Here is a 13,140-nt window from a genome sequence, read left to right as displayed (position 1 = left end):
TATTTTTGATAGACTGGCACAGTTAAACTAATACTCATTGATAGATAAATACATTTCCATATGAGTGTCATTGCAGCCTTAAGAAACACAGTATAACTCCCAAGTTACTCAGGTACACCAGCTAAAAAATTTGGTAGGATGTTTATAAAATTAAATTGTTTCCATGAGCAGTAATTGAGAATGGCATAACTGCAACCATCCTAAGCAGTTCAAATGGAAGTGTGGTGACAAGTCTTCCCCTAATAACTGAAAAGGAGTTAGTTGTCTAATGTTAGAAAGGTAGTGTGTACAATATTAAGCTGTGAAATATAATTTAAAATTAAGGGTCATTGCATATTTGGAAATAAGAAGTTCCATGAAATGAAATACTTTTTTCCTGCAGTTGTGCAGTCAGGAAGAGATTTATCTTCTAATAGGTCAGTGATCAGGTCTGTGTATGAGCCAAATCTGTGTATGAGCCAAGATCCACTGGTTTTGTAACACAAATAAAGGTGTTAGATATGATGATGGTTTATCACAGGTAACATGACTTCCTTAAGCAGGAATCCTACCACAATCTTATCTGGCAGCACCCTAAATTCTCCCTGACAGGGCTTGGAGGCATCAATCAGAATTTATTATTGGCAATGCTGTTTTATAATTTCAAAACTGAAATTGTTTCATTTTTTTCCTTTCAACATAAAGAGAGTAGACTTGAGTGCACGGGGAAGTATGACAGTCTGTTTTCTACTTCTAACCTTCACAGAGAATGGTTAAGGTTGGAAGGGACCTCTGGTCCAACCTCCCTGCTACAGAAAGACCACCTAGAGCTTGTTGCCCAGGACCTCATCTAGCTGGTTTTTTAATATCTCCAAGGGTGGAGACTCTAGAACTCTCTGGGCAACTTGTGGCAGTGCTCAGTTATTCTCACAGGAAAAAAAAAAAAAATAAAGGTTTCCTGATTTTCAGAGGGAACCTGTGTTTTAGTTTATGTCCATTACTTCTGGTCCTGTCACTGGGCACCACAAGAGCTGGGCTCTGTCCTCTTTGCACCCTTTCTTCAGATATTTATAGACATTGATAGGATCACCCATGAGCCTTCTCCTTAGGCTGAACAGTCCCAGCCCACAGGAGAGATACCTCAGTCCCTCCATCATTTCCATGGTCCCTTGTTGGACTGTCTCCAGTTTCTCCATGTCTCTTTCGTTTTAGAGAGCCCAGAAGTGGAACCAGTCCTCCAAGTCTGGCCTCATTGGTGCTGAGTACAGGGGAAGGTTCACCTCCCTTGACCTTCTGGCAATATGTTACCTAATTCAGCCCAGAATGCCATTTGTCTTTTTTGTAGCAAGGGCCTATTGCTAGTTCATGTTCAATTTGGTGTCCAGCAGGAGCCCCAGGTCCTTTTTCAACAGGCTGCTTTCAAGCAGAGTGGCTTTCAGCATCTTCTGGTGCCCTGGGTTGTCCCTCCCCAGGTGCAGGACTTTGCACTTCCCCACAAACTTCATGGAGTTCCTGCCCATTTCTCCAGCCTGCTGAGGTCCCTCTGATGTATCAGCCACTGCTCCTGGCTTTGTGTCATCTGCAAATTTACTGACATCTATCTTGTCCGTTCCTCCCTAAAGGAGGGCTGCAGGTGGGACCTCTTTACTCCTTCTGGAGAGTAAAAGTTTTCCTCAGAGCTGAGCAGTGTCCTTGGCTCTGCACACCAGTCTCTAGCAGTAACTATAAACATCAAGTGTTATCAGTCCTAGAAGCACACACTGTCTGAGAAACTTGCTGTTAATTTCAGCAAGTGCAACTACTTACAAGAGACTGAGCTGAAAACAAAATTACAAGAAAAAATTACAAGGAAAAAATCACCTTTATCCTGGCCCAAACCAGGACGAGGTTACACTCTGCCCCATCATCCGTGATCATTAATGAAGAAGCTAAATATGACCAGGCCCAGTAATGACCCCTGGGGTACACTGGTAGTTACTGGCCTCTAACCAGACTTAGTGTCAGCAATCCCCATACTCTGGGCCTGGCCAGTCAGCCCAATTTTCAGTCTACTTCCCTGTCTGGTCCCAGCCTGTACATCAACAGCTTGTCTATGAGGACCTTAACAGAGACAGTATTAATGTCTTTACTGAAGTCCCTATAGACAATACCCACATCTCTCATCTACCAGGCCAGTTGTTTCTTTGGAAAACTTTATCAAGTTGGTCAAATATTACCAGATCAAGCTTTGATTTATAAAGCCTCTGCTGAAAAATAGCAATAGTGACTTTTCTTTAGCAAACAGATCTACAGAAGATATGCCAGAACTTTCAAGATCAGCATAAGAATTAAATATGCTCTAGGGCAGTATCTGCTAGATAATAAGTTTAAATAACAGTATTCGAGAAATAAGAAGTACCGACTAAACACATATTTGATGTGAACTAATGGGATATCATATAAACATGTTATAAATACGTGTTTATATACCACAGTTTATAAATATTTTTTTAAGATTTTTTAAATACCAGCTGCCAATTTGGTGGTCACTGCAGCCACCCCACTGTTACTGCTCAGTGCACAATGTGTATCCATTTTACTGTGACATTACTGGCTGTAGGTGGTTGGTTCATTCTGGAAATGCAATTGTCTTTGTGCATTTTTAAATAAACCTAACAACCACAGTGTTTTGAATTGCCTTGAAATCTGAATAGCTAATCCACCTGCTGTAATTGGGAAAGGAAACTTTCCCCAGCTCATATCAGTTTCCAATCTATTGCCAGTACTGCTGTTTTTTTCAGAAGTATTTTATTTTCAACAGATGCACAAGCTTTGTGCTCCATCTACTGGCTGGTTATCACTGATTATTTAATAAGAGCTCTGTAAATTCATCAGTGTTATTGATGCAGAGCAAAAATCCATCTAGTGCCAGAAAGTAAAGAAAAATGGTAGCACTGGGTTAACAGAGTGGGCAAAGTGTTAAGAATTTAGTCTTACTTTCTATATCAGAATGAAAGTGTGAAAAGTATTGGTCACCATACTCATTCAGATCTCAGTATTGCCATTTCTGGTAATTGGACACAAGACTGCAGAATTTGCAAGGCCTCAGGACAGATGCTTGCCAAGCTTTCTGTCTTGGAACTTTTCTTGACCTACCTACAGCTTTGTTTTTCTTGGTTTAGTTGTAACAGTGATTTCTCTAATTGACCAGGTGTCTGTGGTTAATTTATGTTGCTTTTGTTTATCTTTTTATGGTATGACTGTAGTTTTATATAGATACCAGTCACAAGCCATTGTTCAATGTAGGGAATTGTCACGGTTTAATACTGGTCCGGCAATTAAACCAAGACGCTCTCTATTAATCTCTCTCTCCTCCTTGATAAAGAAAGGAGAGAGAATAAGGGAGAGAAACTTATGGGTTGGAAACTAAACTACACAAATTTAATGAAACAGTAATGATAAATAGGAAAAATTACTAAATATATACAAATATACAGGAAAATGGAAACACATTCCTCCCCCCTTCTCCTCCATAACTCTCACGTCACCACTGAGGCTGCAGGGCAGCCCTGGGAAAGTCCAGGCTGGACTCCTGGAGTCGGCAGCAGTGGGGAACTGGAGGCAGGACACACAGATACGAGCTGGCATGGATCAGGACCACAGGCAAGTGGACGGACGGAATCCTTCCAGGATGCCGGGTGAAGGAAGGGAAGCAGGAAAGGCAGGAAGGGCAGGCAGCTGGAAGCAGGAAATCAAGAAATCTGACTTGGCCCTCGTGATCCCTCAAATTTATACTGAGTATGATGTGTATGGGATGGAATACTCTGTTTGGTCAATTCTGGCATCTATCTTGTCTGTTCCTCCCCAAAGGAGGACTGCAGTAGGGACCTCTTTCTTCCTTCTGGAGGGTAAAAGTTTTCCTCAGAGCTGAGCAGTGTCCTTGGCTCTGCATACCAGTCTCTAACAGTAACTATAAACATCGACTGTTATCAGTCCTAGAAGCACACACTGTCTGAGAAACTTGCTGTTAATTTCAGCAAATGCAACTACTTACAAGAGACTTAGCTAAAAGCAAAAGTACAAGACAGAAAATCACCTTTATCCTGGCCCAAACCAGGACAGGAATTTATGACTCTAATGTAATGATGGTGTGTAGGAAATACAAGGCTAGTACAATCACAGAAGCCTTGCAAACTGGAGGTGCAGGCTGTGTCATAGAGGAGGGGATGATAAGAGGTGGTACGCAGATTTGTCACATGAGACCCCCAAGCCATAAACAACTCAATGATAACTGGTTAAAGAAATGAAGACCTAGACCTAACAAAACAGGTTTGGGGGGTAACAAAGAGAAGAAAACAATAGTATGTAATATATGTAAAAGGCATATTCCATGCATGGAATATTTGGAGGTACTGTGGAGCTGCAGATTAGTTAAGAAAGAGCAAAGGTGTTTATAAATTAAAAAAAATAACACTCTGGGTGGATCCAGAGGTGAGGGAGAAGAAAGCATTAACATGAACACCTCCTGGTGAGAGGACTTCAGATACTGACAGCTCACCATAACACCCCAGCATCACCAGAATGAAACACTCAGCATTGGGATGCAGGAGAACAATGGAAGCATGAGCATAACAAAAGGAAAAAGGGTAGAAACTCAGCATGTGAATCCCAATTTAAGCTGAATCGTCACTATGATTGGGGCTTTCTCTGTATGGATGTATTCTATCTATTATTATCTTTTGGTAACAATTATATCTGGATTAATCATTATTAGACTCTTAAGGTTTTAATTATGCTAACAAAATAATCTTAGCTTTATATGTGGTGTACTTACTCTTTGCCCATAAATAAGATTTGGAGTGTAACAATTAGCACATAGTGCCAGAAGCCCCTGTGAACCTTTGGGGCATTTTAGAGGAGCTCTTTCTGAGCCCTTATGGCATCATAAGGGTTGGGCCTTCAGAAGCCCTTACAGCCAGTTGAATCTACCCTTTTGTCTTCATCGTATGATAACCAGAGAGATGAAGTAATAGAGTTAATGTGTTCTGTGGTCCTGGTAAATATCTCGCTTAATGAAAAGAATTGGTTTATGGGCAACCTCTGCAGGTTTGAAGGATATACAGCATGTTTCCTGGTTGCCCATGAAGGGGATTTTGAGTGTGACAGCCCCTTCTCAAATTTTCCTGATCTTGCTGTAGTCATTAAGTATACAAATACCCTCCTACCTCAGTTTTAAAGTTACTGTGTGCTGTTTCTTATATGTGATATGGCAGTAGTTGAATAATACCAGTTCAGTATAATTTCATAGCATTCCATAAGCACTCTGTACTTTACTTTTTTATTATTTTCTATCTAAGGTTGTAGTAAGCATCTAGTTCACCTGGGAATGTAGAATCTATCACATCACTCTGAAGATAATGTAGTAAAATTAGACAGGAAATAGTTCCGCCATCTGGTAATACTGTTTTTAACATAAAAATACCTTCCACATCATGTCTGTATATGTGAAACTGCTAAATATTTTAAGTTTTGTATTCCAAATGCACTATGAACATTTTGGCAGCCATTGCAAAAATTGCTGCACTGCTGGATTGTTTATAGAAGGCAGAAAAACTGGGTTAAAAAAACACCATTCAGGAAATTCTTCTGCTAACTCTCCATCTTAAAGCCATATGCTTTTGCCAATGTTACATCTGTGGTAGGAACCTGAGCTGGTGGCTTAAGGAGAGTGGATGAACCAACATTTGTTTTAACTGTTTTTCTATAATGTATCAACCTGTGTTTGTAAAATTATTTATTTTACATAGTGCACCAGAGTGTTACAATTTAAATACTGGGAAGTCAAGAAGTTAATGATGAAGGCTTCACTGGATATATTTAATGCATTGCCTTACATTTAAAATAAGTTTCTTTTCTCCCTCATGTCTTAACCAAAGCAAACAGGGATCATGATGAGCTGTGGTGAAAAAGATTTCTTGCATCAGCATTCGAACTTACCTATTTCCAGCTATATGGAACAAGATTTTTTTTTTTTTTTTTAATGCCAGTTCTTAAGAATGTGCAAGACTGCAACTAATTCATACTCCAGAATCATTTAAAAATAAATAAATAAAGGCTCTGTCAGACTTTACTCTTTCCTTTTTGGAGTTATACTCTGGAATTACTCCAGGTGCAAAGTTGTAGAATTTCCCACATGTCTGAGTTTAACAACTACAGTTCAACTAAAGGTCTTCTTGAGCAGCTTCTAGAAATATTAAGAGGATCAAGAAGACTGTGTTAGAAGTACTTGCTGGGATAAGTAAGTCTTTTTCCTCTGTTGTGATATTCCAATTTCTTTGGTCAGGATAAAGACATAAAATATTGCAGATTTCAGATTCAGATTTTAATGTGAGTGAAATACAGCAACACTGAATGTTGACAATCAACTGTAGTTCTACTTATTTGTTCTAAATTCTGGATTTTATGAAAATTAAAGTTCCTTTGTAATGCTAACCAGATTACAATAAGACAGTCTATGTGGATAGAGTTCTCTGTCAGTTTTTTTTCTGGTTTTTGATAGCTGCTTATCTGGCTTCCCCTCATGCCTCAAGTGAAGCCATTCCTGCTTGATGACAAACTGGAGATCATACTTTTAGTTGTTTCTCTTTGCATGTCAGTCCTTTGCTTTGCCCTTCATGTGAAGCTGTAGAGGTTTAAAACTTGATCACAAGAAGAAGAGTTACTTTGAATTGTAGAAATTCACCTGGATTGTTGAAAGTCTAACTATTAAATGTCATTTGCCATACACAGTTTGTTAAAATACAGCATAAGCTACCACCTGTATACATTACAGGGTGTAGTCTCAGCAGTTCTTATTATCCAAGATAATTGTGAGGAATCCCAGTGCTGGGAGATCTGCGTTCTGAGAGGAATGGACTTCCAGAACAGAAGCAGTGAGTGCTTATGTTGTTCACTGGCGTTTTGATTTCTGACCTTGCAGAACATTAATCCAGAGTGCTACACACACATTAGCAAAAGCAGTGAATCCTTTTGCATGTTTTGTCTCTCTTCTTGACTTTGGTTTTTCATATTTTCCACCCCAATTTAACAGTGGGAGTACTGGAGGTGATAGAAAGATGTAACTGCAAACAACTTGCAGTGTCCCCTTATGATATGGGCAGGAATACACACTCTTTTTGATTAAAGGTTTGAATAGCTACATGGAGTCTGTTTACAATGCATTTCTGCTTTTTAAAAAATATTTTTTTGTCTTCAGTTTTATTAAAGAAATGCAGTAATTTGTCCATAACATGGGGAAATCTCAGTCATTAGTTTCAGTATTTTTTGACAACCATGCACATAGGAGTTTTTGAAATAGGAAAAGTTCTTATGTCTCTGTCTGCTGCTCTTTGGCTTCCATGTGGATTGAAGTTGATATTCCTGTAAAAGTGTGTCCTTGGGAATTAGTTGGCAGGTTTCCTACTTTTTACTGTTGTGCAATTACAGCCTTTAGACTTGCTAAAATAAAGAGTACCTATTTCAAATTATTTTTCAGTTGTGATCCTTGCATGGCAGGCTTTGCAAGTTTAACATGAAGAATACTACTTCCATGATATTACTGTGTTTAAATATGACTTAAAATATGACTGACCTGCATGAGCACTGTGCCAACCAATTTACTGGGTATATTTCAGCTAAGGAGCTAGTTTAAGCCTGTTAGTAATAGCTGATGATCTTGTCAGCAGGAATACAAATTTCACATAGCTTCATCAAGGTTGTGTCTACTGAAGGAAAGCTTTGTGCTGCTGGTTGGTTTTTATTAGAAGCTGCTTTGCTTTCCAGGCAGTAGAAGGAAACATTTGACATATTTGATACCAATGACCAATTCTGCCAATTCTGTCAGTCATAATTTCACGTTACTGTTTTATCCCATTTTGTGCTACTAATCTGTCTTCCAAGAAGCTTCTCAGCAAACAGAAGTTGATACTAACTCTTACATATTTAGAGGTAAAAGTTGTGGCTCCTTTGTGTTATTTCTGAATAATAACTTTTAAACTGTTACTGTTTCCCTGACAGCTCATGAAAGGCACACAGATACAGCATTGGCAGTTCACATTCCCATTGATCAGCCCATTACTGCTGTGAATGTCATACTGGTGATAAGAACTGCTGAAGTCTGCATGTTAATTCACATATAAGAGAGACTCAAACATCTGTTTGAGTCTAAAAACAATTAAAAATTATAGTGTTGTCTCTTTTTCACCATGTACCACCTACTGTCTCGTTTATGTTCTGACAAAACATAAAAATCCAGCTGTGCTGCAGTTCATAGCATTTAATTTATGGATAAGCAGGCTTTTGTACTAAAATTGCAAATTAATAAGCAAGTAAGTGATTAGTATTTTGCTAAATTAATTAGAAAGCATAAGGATCACTTACTTCTGCTTCTCTAAATGCAGGGCTTTTGAAGAAAAACGTAAGCAAGAAGAAGAAAAAGAAGAAAGACTTAGAAAACAAATTCTGCATCAGAGGAAAATTAAACTTCAGGAAGCAACTGATAAGTTCCAACGTGCTCATCTGCCTTTTTTTCACCACAAGCAAATAGGTCTGTAAATTAAAATTTAACCATCATTCACAATACAAGTGTTTTTCTAGTATATAATTGAGGGAGGAAAAAACAGCTTCACTCAAATTAATTTAATTAATTGTACAAGTAAAAGATAGCTAACAAGAAGCTCAGACCTGATACATATGACACAAATGAGGAAAGGGAATTTTAAAAAAACCTTTTTTTTCCAAAAATTGTATTGTGAAATATTTCATTGTACCCTGGTCACAGTAAGTACATTGGGTACCTCCTTGGGTAATGTGGCTTCCTGGGTTTTCCCCACTCTTGCCACTGCAGTCTGCTTATGGCTTAGAGCACTGTGCTTCCACACATGGGTGTGAAGTGTTACAAAGCCACTGGAAGTTACGTGTAGTGATCTCCTGTTTGAACCCTTGAATATGAAAAAATTAAGAATGTGCATTGTGTTTATGATTAAGTAAAGGCAGCCCTAGTGTATATTAATGCATTACATAACTTTTTGCTGAATTAGTCAGCTTTTTAAGCTGTTTTCTTGCTGCCAGGAAGAAGTAATGATCAGTTCCTGCTTTCTTGGAATCAGTGCAGATTGGCAGGAGTTTTTAACGGCATTTGCCAAGTCTGATTTCCAGTCAACTTTCCAGTGTTGAAACTTTTAAGATATGTTATATTACTTAGGTATTCTTTAACGGATTTACTCTCCCAACTGCAGTTTTGCCAACTGTGAGGTAATGTCTCTGACTTCAAGATCAAATGTCAAATTAAAATAACAAAATAGAACAGTACTGGTCTAGGGCTTCTTCATAGCTCTACTGACAGCCCAGGCTATGTAGCAATATAATGAATCACATTTTATTCTTTTAGTTTTCTTTTACAGAAATTTTGCCTCTGCCACTTTCTACTGTACTTTTGCTTTCTTGAAAGAGCCAATACCTTGTGCCCGTCCAGACTCTTTCTTTCTGTATGGATTTAGTTCATAAGTCACACTTTGGCCTCCAGAAAAGAGCTGTAAGCCATAACTTTGTCTTCCTGCGTGAGCAGAATAATCATGATGTAAAAACAAGTTAATGCTGGATTTTTTAACTGTCTGCTTTTTCAACAAAGCACTCTAAACACAAAGAGCACAATTACTGAATATATGTGTTCCTGTAAACACATCAATAGACTGAGGGTTTATGTTAGGGAAACTAGAGGTGCTCCATCATCTCTAATGATGCTAAAACATTAGTATATTACAGTCTGGATTTAAGCTTCCAAACTTAACAAACTTAATGAAAATATTTATGGTAAAACAGTCTGATTTTTAAAAGTTTTTCCATTGTGTTTTTTACTCTCATACCTCTAGTCCAGACAAAAACAGCTTTTCAGTTGGAAGAAGCTCTAGAACAAATTAAAGGACCAGTTTTAACACCAGGACTGTGTTTGTCCAGCAGAAACAAAAACAGCTTCAGGTAAGTAACTTCATTTCTGTTTACTCTGATGATCAAAGAAAACAAATTGCTTAGCTTATTCAGTAAACAGCAGACAATTATTCTTTAAGAAGCAGGACATTTCTCCAATGTCAAAGAAAGCATTTCTGTTAACTGTTCCAGTGAAACATTATGAAATATTCCTGAGTTGTTTGTGTCCAACAGAGGAGATGACACAAACCTTTTCCCTTCAGCAGAATTCTGGAAATAGTCAGGGCAAACCCCTGTCCATGCTCAGTTACAGCCTGACTCAGCTTGCCATGGTTATCCAACAGTCTGCTGTTCTATGAAGTACTAAATATTCTGTCTAAATGATTTCTTATTCTCAAACAGGTGGTTTGGTTTTGGTTTTCTTTTTGACATTTAAACACAATTTAGTTTGTACATTCATCCCATTAGCTTTCCTTCTTTCCAGCTGTCATTTTGTTAAATTCCTTTAAATTGCTCCATAAGGATCCTTATGGAGCATCCTGATAACAATTTTACCTGCAATTTATTTAATTTATCACACACAATTTGAATTGCATATTTCTCACTTTACTTAAGCATTTTTTCTAAGATGCCTTCACTTACCACAAAATGTTCCTCTTTTAATAGTTTCTCTGCTGTATTTGATACCTTTTCTTGATTATTCTCTTCTTAATTTCTTATTTCTTTATTATTTATCAGTTCAGATTTAATTTTTGTTGTTGCTTCTTTTGTTATTACGATTATAATTATTTTCTGCATACTGTAAATTGTGCAGATGTTCAGAATATAGATAAATTCTGTCTAAAAAGAATTCTTTTGAGATTCAGTGTATTATTCATTGTGATATTAACATTCAGTTTGATTACATTTCTACTGATGATTAAAGCACATTTGTAGGTAATAAACTGGGCAATTGAGAAAGTATTTCATATCTCTCAGAGTTTAATACTTATGCTGTCTTCCAGTCAACATCCATGTTGTTCTGTAGCTTTTATGCTGGATTTACATAATAAAGAAGGATTACCACCATTAAAATAAGCAAACAAACAAAAAAAAATCTACCTGCTTAATAGAAGCTGACTTTATGAGAAAAAAATATAGATGTTTCTGACACCTGTCTCTGAGTTTCTGATCATTTCTGTCATTTCTGTCATAGGCTCAATTAAGGACAGCAGCTCAGTGCCTCTTCACTGCCTTTATCATTTCTTTATTTTTAATCTTTCTTCAAAATGCTTGTTGTTCCTCAAGGGCTTACAGCTTTCTCTCAGGACATCTTCAAACCACATTTCCTTAATTTCTTTCAGTATAGCATTGCTGACACTCCTGACTGTCTTTGTTGAATTTTTAAAATTCACTATCCTGTAATAATGGTAGTGTGTTCTTTTTCTGTTTTTTCATTTTTATAACCTGATTTCCTAAGGAAATTAAATTTATACCATCATATTCTTTTACGGTTTCTGCTCCCTTAGTAACAAAATTTGAGAGAGCTCTAAGAATCACAAAGATAATCATATTTCTATAAGTCTGAAATTGGCAATTAAGCAAAGTAGAAAGGTCATATTCAAACAAGTGACCCCCAGCATGAAAAAGGTTTAAAAGTTGGGTCTACATTGACCAATTGGTAGGTCATAAGCCAGTTGGTACAGATAAGACAGCACACAAATATCTTGGTACCTGCCACAAATGTGCTGCTTCTTCCTCAGCTGGTAACTGAGAGGCTTGGGTAAAGGAGGGTGTAGAGAATATGAAGGGTATGGTAATAAGTGAAAAAGAATTAAGTTATTGCAGTCCAGGCTTGTGTATAAGGTGCAAGGCATAGAAATTAAAATGAAATAAAGCTTTCTTTATTGTCATGCTAGCAATTTGTCTTCATTCCTTGTAACAGAAAATATTTTTTTTTTGTCTTCATCTCACACAACCCCTTAATAAGCACTGAGATTCAAACTATGCATGTTATACAACATAGATACTTGCGGTGTGCTGCAGAAGATGTTACTGTGGGGTTGTTCCTGCAAGGTTTGTTCTGGGAAATGTAGTTTATCTGGTTCATAAAAGTGGCATTTCTGTGTTTTCAGACTTGGTTGCAAAAGATAAGCAACATTCTCTTAAAGGGCAAATAAATTTCTTGCAAATCGGTGTAGGAAAGAAAACCTTGATACAGAAGAGCATTTTAAGGAGGTTCTTAAAGGTGAAGGTTCTTCAAAACTCACCAGTTCTGACCCATAAAACTTTAAAAATGTTTTTTAATTGAAAATTTTGGGACAGCTAATAAGTAACTTGGATGAGATGGTAGATCCCTTTCTGGTTTTCTAGCTGTGTTTCAATATTAATTATTCAAGGCAAATGCGGGTGCAGATCCAACAGGTTATAGGCGAAGTTTATACAGTTCTAGAATCCTTAGTGTCTCTCTGAAACACCTGTGTTCAGACAGCCTTCTGTGGCAGGAAATGGTCAGATCTTCTTACAAATTCCTACACTGCATTCTGCCCGTATCCAAAAGGAACCTTCATCTGCACCATCACCTGCACTGAAAATGAGAAGGGGTAAAATGAATATAGACTAAAAGTTCACTTTTGCCAGAAATTTAGCTAAACACTACACCCAATTTAGAAATATTTAAGGCACTGTGTTGATGCTGCTAAGAAAATATATATATGAGAAAAGTATTCTGGGAATGTTGTTTGCTTTATTAAATAATAAGGTTTGCTTTATTATTCAAAATCCAGTGACTGCTGAGACAAACTATCATTACCAATCCTGGACCTGATCAACTTAGTTGATCTTAATCTCCCTTTTTGGTATACCCATTTTACAAAAAACTTCACTAAAAGCTTATACTGGTAATCTGTTTTCAAGATCTATTCTTCTTCTACCAGCATATGTAAGCATTGTAGAGTACAACAAACATTTGATCCTAAAAAAATAAAAAGAGATATAAAATTGGCTTTCCAACCAATTGTAAGGATTATGGCTCCACTGAACAGATGTGAGGTTTCAAAGAATGGATCTGGTGAGAGATCTCTGATGCGTGCCACTTTGGTTAAGCCAGACTTAGGGCTTTTACAGCTCTAGGAGCAGTTTGGAGCCAACAGAGAGGAGCAGTGTCCATTGCTGAACTGTTCCACCTTGGCAGTCAAGAAATCAAGTCGAGCAGTCAAGTGTAGCTGGCAATGTGGTAAC

At 37.5% G+C, this 13,140-nt stretch overlaps 1 protein-coding gene across 1 annotated transcript in view; it reads left to right on the top strand.

Moving 5' to 3' along the window:
- The window catches only part of CEP126 (centrosomal protein 126), a 38,942-nt gene that overhangs the window by 2,458 nt on the left and 23,344 nt on the right, over positions 1–13,140 (top strand). The window contains exons 3-4 of the mRNA XM_030463252.1: positions 8,397–8,542; positions 9,852–9,972. Of these exons, the coding sequence (XP_030319112.1) occupies positions 8,397–8,542; positions 9,852–9,972 (267 nt within the window). The remainder of the gene's footprint in view (positions 1–8,396; positions 8,543–9,851; positions 9,973–13,140) is intronic.

This window comes from Calypte anna, chromosome 1, assembly GCF_003957555.1.
Source record: "Calypte anna isolate BGI_N300 chromosome 1, bCalAnn1_v1.p, whole genome shotgun sequence".
Taxonomy (NCBI): domain Eukaryota; kingdom Metazoa; phylum Chordata; class Aves; order Apodiformes; family Trochilidae; genus Calypte; species Calypte anna.
This window is presented reverse-complemented; position numbering and strand designations above follow the sequence as displayed.